The 13,028-nt window shown below is 37.8% G+C and overlaps 4 protein-coding genes across 4 annotated transcripts; 3 read left to right on the forward strand and 1 right to left on the reverse strand.

Annotated features, from left to right (window-relative positions):
* Positions 1–510: 510 nt before the first annotated feature.
* Positions 511–2,133, forward strand: LOC129763525 (uncharacterized). The gene is made up of 4 exons (XM_055762671.1): positions 511–606; positions 667–1,008; positions 1,077–1,459; positions 1,518–2,133. The coding sequence occupies exons 1-3, from the start codon at positions 597–599 to the stop codon at positions 1,376–1,378; spliced, it is 654 nt and encodes a 217-aa protein (XP_055618646.1). The 5' UTR covers positions 511–596; the 3' UTR covers positions 1,379–1,459; positions 1,518–2,133.
* On the reverse strand, positions 1,805–8,979 carry LOC129763522 (uncharacterized). The gene is made up of 4 exons (XM_055762669.1): positions 8,434–8,979; positions 4,069–4,365; positions 3,286–3,984; positions 1,805–3,167 (listed from the first exon to the last, which is right to left on the reverse strand). The coding sequence occupies exons 3-4, from the start codon at positions 3,794–3,796 to the stop codon at positions 2,422–2,424; spliced, it is 1,257 nt and encodes a 418-aa protein (XP_055618644.1). The 5' UTR covers positions 3,797–3,984; positions 4,069–4,365; positions 8,434–8,979; the 3' UTR covers positions 1,805–2,421.
* LOC129761296 (tigger transposable element-derived protein 2-like) lies at positions 5,104–7,174 on the forward strand. The gene is made up of 4 exons (XM_055759013.1): positions 5,104–5,766; positions 5,810–5,940; positions 6,110–6,205; positions 6,355–7,174. Exons 1-4 carry the CDS (start codon positions 5,104–5,106, stop codon positions 6,908–6,910), a joined length of 1,446 nt encoding a protein of 481 aa, XP_055614988.1. The 3' UTR covers positions 6,911–7,174.
* Positions 7,637–10,455, forward strand: LOC129763523 (uncharacterized). Its single transcript, XM_055762670.1, has 2 exons — positions 7,637–8,142; positions 8,269–10,455. Exon 2 carries the CDS (start codon positions 8,280–8,282, stop codon positions 9,099–9,101), a length of 822 nt encoding a protein of 273 aa, XP_055618645.1. The 5' UTR covers positions 7,637–8,142; positions 8,269–8,279; the 3' UTR covers positions 9,102–10,455.
* Positions 10,456–13,028: the final 2,573 nt, after the last annotated feature.

Consider the following 13,028-nt stretch of genomic DNA (forward strand, 5'->3'; position numbering starts at 1 on the left):
AAAGTATTAATGAATATGTGAAAATTAACGTTAAAAGACATTTCTATAGATCTGCACACTTTTACAGACTTTTCCACATTTTTAACAGACATTCACATGTTTTTACAGACTTTTTTTAAAAATCATCTGGCAGCTCTTCCTTCCACTTTTTATCGAATATTTCCAAATCGTAGGAGTAAACATTAACGTGACTCTGATTTTGTTTGTTTTTATTACGTTCGGAAAAACGTTATGACAAAGAGAGGGGACATTAACAATGCGTTGCTCAGTGAAAGGCTGAGATGCTCTTTCAGAGATGCAATGGTTAATTAAACAATTGACGGAAAAATGTAGTTCGTTCATTTTATAATTTTACTTATTTTTACCCTTGACAACAATACCTCTTTTATAGTGTTGATTATCATAAGAAAAATAACACTCCTGATCGTTGGATCTCTTTTGACATTTCAATTGGATCTTTTTTGACAGCCGTTTTGATTCAGTCCGCACTACCTAGCTCGGAATACTGCACACAAACCGTCAAAATCGTTTTTGTTTACAATCTGCTACCAAAGTGGTTCTCTCCGTTTTTCTTGTCCGTGTTAATACGTGTAAAAATGAACAAAGGTTAGCAACTGTTTATAATAAATTCAATAGTATTGCCCAATCTTATCAAATTCATTTTAGGAGATTACTTCAACGTTGTGCAAACATTAGAGGCAGGGACTCCGATGCTGTCGGTGGTTCCGCATCAATGGATAGAAGGGAAGTTTCTGTTATGGCCTGGGAAGAATGCTAGCGTTATATGTAAAGATGTTTCTTCGAAACCTACTGCTTCTTGGACAAAAATTCCCTGTATAGTTAAGAGGAAGTACATTCCAACATACGCTGAAGCGGAACAGGAGGTCGCTGATTTATCGGGAATGTCCACAGATGTATCAGACTACATACCGAAGATAAAACATGCAAAAAACGCCAAGACTGTTGCATCCAGAAAGAGTTATGATTTTAATCACCTCATGGGTAAATGTATGTGTCTCTTTACATAAAAAAATGTGTTGCAGAGCTTATTTTATCTGTGTTTTTTCACAATTCAGCCGGCTCATGCTCTCCATATTTTCATCAAGATGCATCCACACAAAATCAACTAAATCCTCCAGCTGCTGTCTCTCAGCCATTAGACAGGCTTCACCTCCAATCTGAACCTACAAAACCGCCGCAGGACTTTCAAGAAGAAGTGAACCGACGATCTTCTCAACAATATCAACAACCTCAGCCAATCTTCGAAGTTATCAATCAAGATAACCTTTTGCAGCAGAGCGCAATGGAAGACAACCTTATTTCCGGAGGATACGTGCTGAATATTGAGCAGGTATGGGAGTGTCAAAATACCGATTGATCATTAGGAGTCAAGCAAAAGGCTTGCGTCAGTCATCGATCCATCGCCGTTTCAAGCGGATGGCGGAAAGGTCCATTAAAAGTAAGATGAATTTGCTTTTACAACTTGTGTCTATAATAATTTATTGAATACTTTTTAGGTTCAAGCGATCTTGATAAATCCAGCCTATCAGAAGGCCATTATCCTAGTACAAATAGAACAAAAGAAGAAAACGTCGAACAGGAATCTGGGAACGTGAAATATGAAGATGATGGAGACACTGATGACAACAATTATGGTGACGATGAAAATGACGGCAACGATGATAGTGAAGTTGACTGATGACAAGATGACAAGGATATCGCTTCTCGGCCTAAAGGCTAAGATCAAAGAAAAGATGACAAGGATGAAAATAAAGAATATAACGCTGCACGTTACGAACTGCCTAGGTATTTTATTTCTTTCCATAATTTACATATTATTTGAAGCGCTTTTTTTATTTATCGTACATATATATAACTGTTTTTCCTTGTTTTATGTAATAAAAATGTTTGCAGACTGTCTCACGAAAAAGTATATGAATGTAATAAGATTGTGATTTTTGATATATTTCATGATATTATCCTGCACAAATTGTATGGAGAAGTGGAAGTAATACAATGGTGTTTTGTGTGTAAGGAACCGCTACGAATTTGCAAGTAATATCGTTTATGTTATATGTTTTACCTGATTTCAAAAATAATTTTACTAGAAAAATATACAAATATGATGAACGAATGGGGAGCTCGAAAAAGTTGGAGTAGTTCTGTACGGGACAGCCATGCAAAGTAATACCACCGTTACAATCAGTCGTAGCATCTATCATTTTTACAATCTCTAAATTTTTCGTTAAGAACCAAGCATCTTTAAATGAATTGCTAATCCTAAATTCGTTTTTAATTTCACAGCGAACATAAGATCCTCGTCTGATTATTTTCGGAGTAATGTTTTCGGACATTTTGTCTCCTCTCTCGTGTATCGCGTTCCTCTCGAGCATCCTGTTTACAACTTGCTCTAAACAATTGTTACCCTGCCGGACGAGGTTTTTGATTTGGAATAAGTAGCTTTCGAATGGGTATGCTGATATAGTATATAAGGAACCAAATTGGTTCACATCTCCAACAATATGTTCTAGATTGTGAATGTTGCTGGTTATGTACTGTACTGTAAATTCTAATGAATTCCTCAATAAATTTTTCAAAAAGAGCTTGTGCCAAAGGTCGAAGAGCTACATGAATATCAGTAGAACAAATTGTTACTGCCGTAAATAAAAGTAAGAAATGATTATATAATGTTTCATCCAACACATCCTTTAACACTACAATCCCTAGATAGTTCAGAAATGTGCGCCACTCTGTGCCTTTCCAAAAAGGTAGGCAATCGGTACCTCGCATTTTGCGATGGATTTCTTTCGGTAATTTTATGCTTCCTATTGCAGCTGACAACCGTTGTATATGATGACTACTGAATTTTCCTGTATAACCTAGATTACCCACTTGCCATCCTGTTAATAAGCGTTTCATGACTCCTAACTCTAATAGATGCAATGGATCGGCAACCACGAAATCCTTGATCATATCGAGGCCTGGAATTCTTTGTAAAGGTGATTCCTGAGTGGTGTGATGCTTCCCATAACCTTTCCTACGGAATATCGCATCAGTGCGCAATGGACAATGGAGAGAAGGAAACACTACCGTGCGAGACAAATAAGAATACTCTCCATTTATTGTACACTTCAGGCATCCATCTTTTCCGTTGAAGTTCACGACTCCTGAAAATGAAGAGTTCAATATCAGTTGTGCAGTACATTCTTCATACACAGGACATTATTTCATGGGTTAGCGTGATTATATAGCCCATACATAATTTAAGATAATTACTTTATTCACCTTTGACGAAAGCTCGCGCTGGAGAATCGCAGATGAAGCATCTCAATTTTATGCTGATAGTGTGATCATTAACGACAATGCCATTTTCTAGACAAGGAATGATTTCATCTACGAAAGGTGTTAGGAACTCGTTGACGTCTGTAGGTTTGCTCTTCCCATAGAATATTCCTATTGGCAATGCTTGCAAGTAAGGAAATTCATGAACGTTGCATAAAATTGGCCAAAGTTGAAACTTAGAGCTTTTATGTACGGGTAAACCATCAATGTTAATATTGATACTAATCATAATATCAGTAGATAAATTTTTGAACCATTTCTCCAAACATGCTTTAAATCCGTGATGCCAATATTTACCACCCCCTATCGGTATGCACAGTTTACCGGTACTTTGTGGAGTTTCAAGAAGGGTTCTTGGATCCAAAGGCAGGTTGTCGTCATGGTATTGTTGTTTGATCAATATAAGTAAATCTTTTAAAGCATGATGAGTTATATTATGACGAAGCGCCCACATTCGTAGGGCTTCATCTGAATTACTGCTGTGCTGAGGATTATGAAAGTCACTTAAATCTTTAGACGATTCGTTTGGTGGTTCACAAAATGTTTCGTTCGTTGTTCGTTGTTTATGTTTGTTGTCATCATTAGATACTTCAGAGACGAGGTTAATGAAAATATCATTAATACTTGCTGGTGTATTCTTGTCTAGAATAGATATATAAATTTATAATTTGAAACATGTATTCAAGTTTCGTCAATGTATGCTTGTGTTCAATGAATTATACATACGTGTTTCAACATTTTGCCGAATGGAAGAATTTTCTGGTACTGAATCGGAATCTGAGCCATAATTGCTGTTTCCCGAGTAAGTTTGGGAATATAAATGCCTTAGAGTGTTTTCATATTGCTTACGTGTTTTTATCAATTTTCGGTGATACGCTCCACTTTTTTATACTTTTTATATATTTTATCCATATCGAGGTAAACAAATAGCAGAACAGCGCGAGTAATGAACGTCTTTATACCGTGGGCAAACAGCGAAACAGAAGCAAAATTTTCAGCAAATCTTGACAGAACATTAAAAAACTGTAAAACGTTTATTAAGCATTTGTTAAGTATTCCAATGAGCAAAATGTAAATAGTTGAGTAAAAGCTATATTTCAGAATAAAAATTTCGTTTGTTCAGCTCTTTTCGTGAGTTGTTGAACAAAAACTTTATTTTGGCCTGAACAATCTTTTATGCAATGTATAGTTCAGCATATCGTTTTATTAAGCACTCTTTACTATTGTTCGATCATAATTCAACTGACTAGTTTAATTGCAGCTAGCGATTGTTTGTTGGGGATAAAGATTAATTTGCCTCCCAAAATGGTTATAGCCACCAGGTGTCGCCACTGTCATTCGTCATCGAGGATAAAGTGACAGCCAAGCTGTTCAGTTGCTGAAAATGTGTATACACGCACAGCATCAGTCAACTGGTGATCTAAATATGGCGTGCCGTTGACGTTCAAGTAACTGGCGCCAATTACTGGTGTAAATCAGCTATTACTACAGTCGAATTTCACTCGTTGCACTAAGCTCTTAGCCCAATTTGTGAAAGACTTTCACTCGTTGGGCTGAACGGTCAAAGTCGAAAATCGATCGAGGGTCACACCGATTGTTTGTTGTTATGGGAAACGCAGAATAGTTTTCACACCACTGACGTTTATTTCATTCGTGGTTGAGTTTCGTTCTAGGTTGGATTAATTGGTATGTTCTTAATGAAGTTTGATATTAAAATTAGCGTAGATTTAATATACGTTCATTTCGATCGCCAGGCTCAAAATGGATGGTTTGCAAGGATCCAGTACGAACGTTAACTGGAAACGGAGGAGCAATTTCCTGACGCTGGTGGAGAAGGTTCGCATAATTGATGATTTTGAAGCAGAAGGTGGTACGCATAACTTTCTTGGGAAGAAGTACGGCGTAGGATCTTCTACGGTCACGAGAATAATCCAAAAGAAAAAAGCAATTCGTGAGGCAGTGGACAAGTTCAAGGAATATGGTGTAAATAATCGAAAAACATTGAAAGAGCAGACGTTCCCTTTGCTGGAAGAAGCTCTTTACATCTGGATTTTACAGCAGCGGCAGTCCAACATTTTGTTGACAGTGGATATTCTTAAAGCAAAGGCGGAGCTGCTGTTTAAGATGTTCCAGGACCGGGGGCTCTATGCGGTGCATGGTTTTTCTACTTCGGATGGCTGGATGCATCGTTTTAAGCAGCGGTTTGGATTGCGCGTGAAAGCCGTAACAGGAGAAAAGGCATCGGTAAACGTTGAAGCATACCTAAATTTCAAGAAGGTTCTACAGAAGAAGATTCAGGAAATGCAGCTATCACTATCCCAAGTCTTTAATGCAGATGAATCTGCCTTGTTCATCAAGCTCCTAGCCACACGCTCTGTCGTTACCTGTGATGAAACCGTGGCAAGCGGACGGAAGCAAAACAAGGTATACGTTTATGCCTTGCTCCAACATAGATGGTTCCCTAAAGCTTCCGTTGTATTTCATTTGCACTGCTACAAAACCACGAGGAATCAACATCGAAGAACTTCCCGTTTCATATAATCATTCCAAAAAGGCTTGGATGACCAGGCTGTTGTTCCGTCAATGGTTCCACGAAGAGTTTGTCCCCGCTGTTCGAAAATTTTCGGCCGAGAGAGGATTGGAGCCAAAGGCATTGCTGGTTCTTGATAATTGCACCAGTTATTATGACGTTGACGAATCTCTACAGAGTGACGATGGACTGATTCAAGTGATCTACCTCCCACCAAATGTAACTGCTGAATGCCAGCCGATGGAATGCCAGCCAAGCGGTCATCAATGCAATCAAGCGAAAGTATAAAAGAAAACTGATGCTCGCATTAATTCTGGAAAACGAACACTTAAGGTAAATTTCCAAATATTAAACATTAAATTTTTGTAATTAATTCCAAATATAAACACAAAACTATGCGCACGATAGTTTTTCGTCTGTGCTTTTTCAAAATTTAAATTCAAATTCTAATTGAGGTTTTATTTATGTACTTTCCTCTTTAGTTTCGAAGAACGATTGAAGAAGATTAATCTTCAACAGTGTATTTCGTGGTTGGCAACCTCTTGGGAGGAGATATCTGACAAAACTATACGTAATTCGTGGAAGAAATTGATCGATGGTTTGCCGGAGGATGCTGTTAATGTAGACTCGAAAGCGGCCGATGATGACTTCAAAGCGCTTGTGTCCAGGATTGACAGTTTGGCAGGAACAAAAACATCTGAGCAAGATATTGATCTGTGGATCAAAGATCAGGTGTATGATGCTGATCATAATCCAGATTGGGTAACCAGTGAAGTGTTCTCTGATGACGAGATTTTGTCATCAGTTCTCAAGAAAGATCAACCTGAAATGCAAGAAGAATGGTTGGTAGACACAGAAGATGGAAGTAATTCGTTTGATACTTCCATTACTAGTACCGGAGATCCTGATTTTGGCGATGCAATCAAGTCAATTGATTGCCTAGTTCGCTATATGAAGCATGATGTTGCAGAAGTATGCCGTTTGAACGCGCTACGTTCGAAAATCACTGAAGTTGAATGGCTAGAACGAGCATGTTGAAGAACTCTACCATTTTGTTGAAAATGAATTTATATGGTTTGTTTAATTTTGTTTGAAACGTTTAAAATAAATATTGTTTTTGTTGAATAATATTCGATTTTATTTATTTCAATGATTCATTTAAAATTTATTTTAAACCTAAAAACACCATCCACGAGCCCCTCGAAAAAAATTTTACGTTGTCAGAATTGACGTTTGTCTTCGATTTAGTTGGGCTATAGCCCAACGAACGGGAGCCCAACTAAATCGAAGCCCAACTAAAGATAGCCCAACTAAAGATAGCCCAACGAGTGAAATTCAATATCTCCTGCTTCAACCAGCCGGGTGCTATGATTGATGCTAGGATCGTTAGCAAAATCTCAAGCAGAACTGTCAGTGGGATACCCAATTCATATGAAAACAAGGGGAAAATGTCAGTGGGATACCCGATATGTTGGCTCCTGTCAGTTCAATGGGGGTTCTCTAAAGACGTCACCCGGCTGGCTTCAACACTGTACAGCTGTCACCATGAATAAATGGAATAAATACGATCAAGGCGCCTAGAAGTATATCCAAAGGTGGACCAATATGCTAAAACCGCTCTGCAGCCATCTTGGAAGTCTACTGTGTTTTGTTTGTAAACAAAACACAATACGCTTGTGCCCAAGCTCACTCGTGATCAGTCTGTCTCTTTCACGCTTCAAGCAAATCATTCCCCTTCTGCTTTCTTCCGTACAATTTTTTTATACCGCTCCCCTAACCAACTTAGTGACGAAACGGCCTCACCTAGTACCATAGACCCGTCTTGAAATACGATAAATACATTGAAATGAACGTATACAAAAAACAGATGCGTAAGCCACATTCGGCTAAAGTAACTGAAACATCAAATTTGTTTTGTTGAGCATAAAAGTTTTTCAAAAGGCAGATAATCCTAGAAAATATTCACGTCACGACACTTGTCTTTTTCACAGCATTCGCATCGAATTTACATAACATCATCTAGATTTTTTTTCAAGTTCCATGGTTAGTTCAGCGGTATTTTTGTGTGAACCATTTGATTTAAGTTTGTGATCGATGGCTATCGCTTAAGAAACATTTATTTGTACATCTATATATATATATATAAATATATATTCAGATTAAGCTGCAATAACAATCAACAATAAAAGTTATGGTCAGTTAAATATAACATTGAAGAAATAGAAGGGATTCGATTGAACAGTTCAAATATACATTACGCGTGTTGCCAGGTAACTGTCCTCATTCAAGAATGTTTTTTCCGTTGTGGAATAGTTGATCTTCGTTTTTCATTAACGCATTTATAAATTGTATCCGGTGTTCGTCGCACGAATTTTAATAACGATGTTATTTTGCAGATATCTTGAACATGGAAAATACCTTTGATGTTATTGACTTATGTGACATAAAGTCTATCAAATCCGAGGACTCTTCTGAAACCATACCATTTGATGAGAGCAAAGCAAAGTACAAACAAGAGAATATTGATAGCTTTGAATATACAAAGCAGTGGGTTGACTCACAGCGTTTAAATGTTGACTCCTGCTCAGCTGTACACGATCGCGAACAAGGGCTTTCGAATACTGTCGCTCCTCCTACTCCAATAACTACAGTTGCTGCTTCAACTGCTTTTAGGCCAGAACGGAGACCAATTCCAGTGCCACTCGAGTTCACCGATTTGGTTAATAAAGAGTGCGTTATTAAACTGATCAATTCACTGATGACTTATGCCATACACAAAAGTGCAGAAGTCGAAATGCGCAGGAAAATTATCTCGATTGCACCAGATATCTACTCGCAAATAAGCTACCATACCAGTGTTGGCTTCCAGTTTATTCACGAAAAATGTGTAGAACTATTCCACCAAGCACTGCTAGAATTTACCGAGATTTTCCTGTGCTTCGCGGTACCAATGCGGGATCTAGTAATATCATGGATGTACAACATGATCGAAGACATGTGTGGCGCGAATTTCGTCGATGGTAAATTTCTGCGTCATGAACGCTATATCGAAAAGCTGATACTAGATTTCACTAATGCTCGAAAGCAAACACCTAACTCGGATAATGTATTCTTCAATCTGTACCAGAAATTGTCTGCGCCAATTAGTGCCCAGTCAGGTGCGATGAAAAGTCTCTCAAATAATGAGAAACCAAAGAGGCAGCGGAAGGCTCGGGTGAAAGAAGCCTAGAAAGTCAATTGCCGTAACGTAACTTAGAAACTAGACAAGCATAATATGATCCAAACAAAGGTTAATTATTTTTCTTTCAAAAACGGTGAGTTTTTTTTATAATTTATCCGCTCGAATACCATATTGAATTGTAAAACCTATGCACATTAATTTTGTTTAGTTAATCGTAATTAATGTGGTTTCAACCTAATGTTAGCTATCACAACACCCATACATGTGGTTGAACGACAGTATGTGAATAGAAATCTTCAGAAAATTATTCTTTTCAATTTGATTTCTTCTTGGCGACAGTTTTGTTTTTACTCTATCTGTTCGATTCGACTTTTTCTTATGGCGGGTTTACATTAGGGAGATCTATAGCTATAGACGGATTTATTCACCCGAAAATAGATGTAAACGGGTGAGAATATATACGATACATTTCTCCGAGGTATAAATGTATACGATGAATAGAATAAATTCATGCATATGTAAACGCTGGTGAATTTCTCACTGGTGAGAAATCACTGAAGTTGGATGCAGTTCTACTTCAGGTGAATAAATTCACCAAAAATATGAATGTATTCATTATATAAGTTCGCGCTAGTGTAAACGGTTGGTGCGATTTCTGTAAATCTCATCATATTTCTTCACACGAATATATCACTAGTCTAAATCACTAGTCAAACCCACAATAAAAGTATCTTTGAAATGTTTAGAACAATGTTGAAGGTTTCCACGAAATATACGTTGGTTAATCTAGTGTATTTGATAATTTAGATAACACTGCCATTTGACGTATCCCTTTTTGTTGAGTTGATGCAATGCTAGCTAAATGCTCGATACTCTATCATGTGATATCAGATGATTTTTTGCAAGAAGTTATCTGTAAACTATTGAACATTTTTTAAACAACATAATTAAAACGTCATCCGAAACAATTGATCTTTATGTTCATATAGAAGACATTCATAACAATGCATCAGTTCAGCTTGGTAGGATGATATTTGACTTTAATTTATACCAGTATAGTAAGTTTGTAAACGAAACACATTTTTATAAAGCAAGTTGAAACTATCTTGATTATTATTGAATGAACTTTTTGAGAAACAATTTAGCTGTTCTGCTGCAATAAATGATAATCAATTGTAGTGCTTAATGCTGTCTAGGTGGAGATAAAAATATTTTAGTTTTCTATTCGATCAAATATTTCTGAGCATCATTTTATATTCCTGATATTCTCTAATATAATAAAAACTAGGTGACCCGGCTAGTAAATATTCACTAGAAATAATTTATACGGTTTTTCTGCCGGTTTTTCTTATATTTTAGTTGTTGAATAAAAAATGAATAATGTATTGTAAGAGCTTTTATATGTTTTAACGATCTATAAAAATAATCAACTGTGATCGATAAAATAGAACGAATAAAACGATTTGAACGAAAGTGTTTTTTATCATTATATTGTCGGACATAATGATGCTTAATTCATAAATTCTCATTCTTCCGAGAAGATCATTATGCTATAATCGATGATCGTCGACGAAAATAAAAAGAAACAAACCATTCATTTTCTTACTATCTTTCTAAAATCTGGGCATTCAAAAAAGACGGGTGGGTAATGTCGAGGACATAACCGGAGTGACGTAGGACAATACAAAGGGGACAGCCTTTGTTAAATATATATTTTAAATATATTGTTTTATTTTGAATACGTGAATACCTACCTATCTACCTGAAAAATGGATTAGTTTACTGTTTACTCTTTATGAATATGTTGATGGTTCTGAAAAGAACCTTTGGTGTTGTGTTTTTGTTATCACTCGATTTCCCATCTTGTTTGGTTATACCTTCCTGCTTAGCTATTGCGTTTGCCACTCGCCACAGCTTTCACAGTTGGAAAATTTCTTCCCATCCAGCTTGGGACAAGTGGTTCAGTAAATTACATTTAATGCGACGTGCCGGAGAAACACTTTGCCACTCACTGAAACTAATTGTTGCCTTGATGAGCGCCGAACCGAAGTTGCTCTGTTCTTGATGCGGGTTTTCTGATTGTCGTGAGCAGCTTTGCAAGCCAACTCGAGCACTCCGACGGCCGAAACTCTATAATCGCTGTTAGGTATACTGGTGCTCCGGCACCAATCCGTTCGGCCTAGTTACCCTTGCGGAGCAATCAGTGAATGCGACCAACAGGGAACTGGAGACCTGCACGGTTCGAGTGAGACTTTGCCTTTCCCTTAACTTGTCCTTCTTTGTTACGTCCACGATGCCGATGCCGTACAACCTCAAGGGGTTTACGGTTTGAAAGAAAATAAGATATTTTTTTGGGGTCCGCGTGTTTTATACTCTAGCGGTACACACTCACAGGATAGAGACAAATCGGCAGACTCAGCCAGAGGGGCGAGTCCAACGAGACGAACGAATGAGCGTTAAAAGGGAGCGATGGCAAAAAAATACATTCATTACGATTTGTTCGCTCGTTGGATTCACATGCAGGCTAAAAAGGGTCCTTTTCAGGGTCACAAAATTATCTTCAATCTAAAGAGTTTATTGTTTTGTTATCACTCGATATCCCCATCTTGTTCGGCTAAACCTTTCTGTTTAGCGATTGCATTTGCCACTCGCCACAGCTTTCACAGTTGGAAAATTTCTTCCCATCCAGCTTGTGACATATTTTACAGTAAATTACATTCAATGCGACGTGCCGAAGCGCCACTCAGTGTCGCATTGGAGGCGATTTCAACCTGTAATTGAATATTTACGATGACAGTGGTACAGTGTCGACTTTCAATTTGGGGTCATAATTTGGATCTCTATGTTTACAAAAATGTCCAACTAAATAAGTCGCATTACATGTCCGTCCAATTAGCTAAATGTCGAACTAATTGTAAATTACTGTACTTTCAATCTGGAAACAATTTAAGAATTGGTGAAAATTGAATAATCAGGAAAGTCCCCAACTATCAATAAGCTCAGAACAACTGCCAAATTCACATACTCATCAGATCCTGGTAAACAAATTATGAAAAAATCAATTTGTGTTTTATTATTATTTTGGATAATGTTTTAGAAAGCATTGTGCTGTATCTCCTAAACTCTTTTTTGGAAGGTTTAATGGCCCTGAAAAGCGCCTTGCTTTATGGAATGGTTCCAATTTAGAAAACTTAGTACTCGTGGTTTTGAAAAAAACCATATCGAACGCCCTCGATGCCGCCTTGTTCTGGATTTGCCACCAAAGCAGTTTGTATAAAGAACAAACTTTTTTCTTCTGCTACCTGATGCCGTTTTGCGATTGCGTTTGCCACTCGCTGCAACTGCCTGTTGTTGTCTTGATGTGTTCTGTTCTGAATGCGGTTTTTCTTATCGTCGCGAGCAGCTCTACCAGCCAACTCGATCACTTCGGCGGCCGAAACTATATAACGCCGGCTAGGTGGACTGGTGCACTGGTACTAACGCGCTCGGCCTAGCTACCCTTGCGGGGAACTCCAGATCAACACGGTTCGAGCGGGATTTTGCCTTTCCCTTCACTTTTCCTCCTTTACCATGTCCAGACATGGCTGCTTGGGTTGGTTTGTCGATGTGTTGTGATGCGAACCGATGTGGTGTACGGTTTGAATGAGAATGATCGTTACGGCAGCGGAGCGGGGATTTTTAAGCTGACTGGCTGGCTCGAGAATTACGCATGTGTGAGACTGCGACCAATGTTTCGATCATTTTTTTCTTTTTCCTTTCCAACCGTGCTTCATTCTATTTCGCTGCTGTTCTGGTTGCCCGTTTTGGACGGTACGATTTGAGGAGCACAAAATGGACCAATCAAAAATGGGCACATAGTGCATTTTGACAATGCTTGATATTTCACAATTATTCAATTATTTATCTCAAGAAAAATGAAATGTTATTCGTTATGATAGATGCGTAGATATATTTCCTATCAATTGATGCAAAAAC

This window comes from Toxorhynchites rutilus, chromosome 1, assembly GCF_029784135.1.
Source record: "Toxorhynchites rutilus septentrionalis strain SRP chromosome 1, ASM2978413v1, whole genome shotgun sequence".
Classification (NCBI taxonomy): domain Eukaryota; kingdom Metazoa; phylum Arthropoda; class Insecta; order Diptera; family Culicidae; genus Toxorhynchites; species Toxorhynchites rutilus.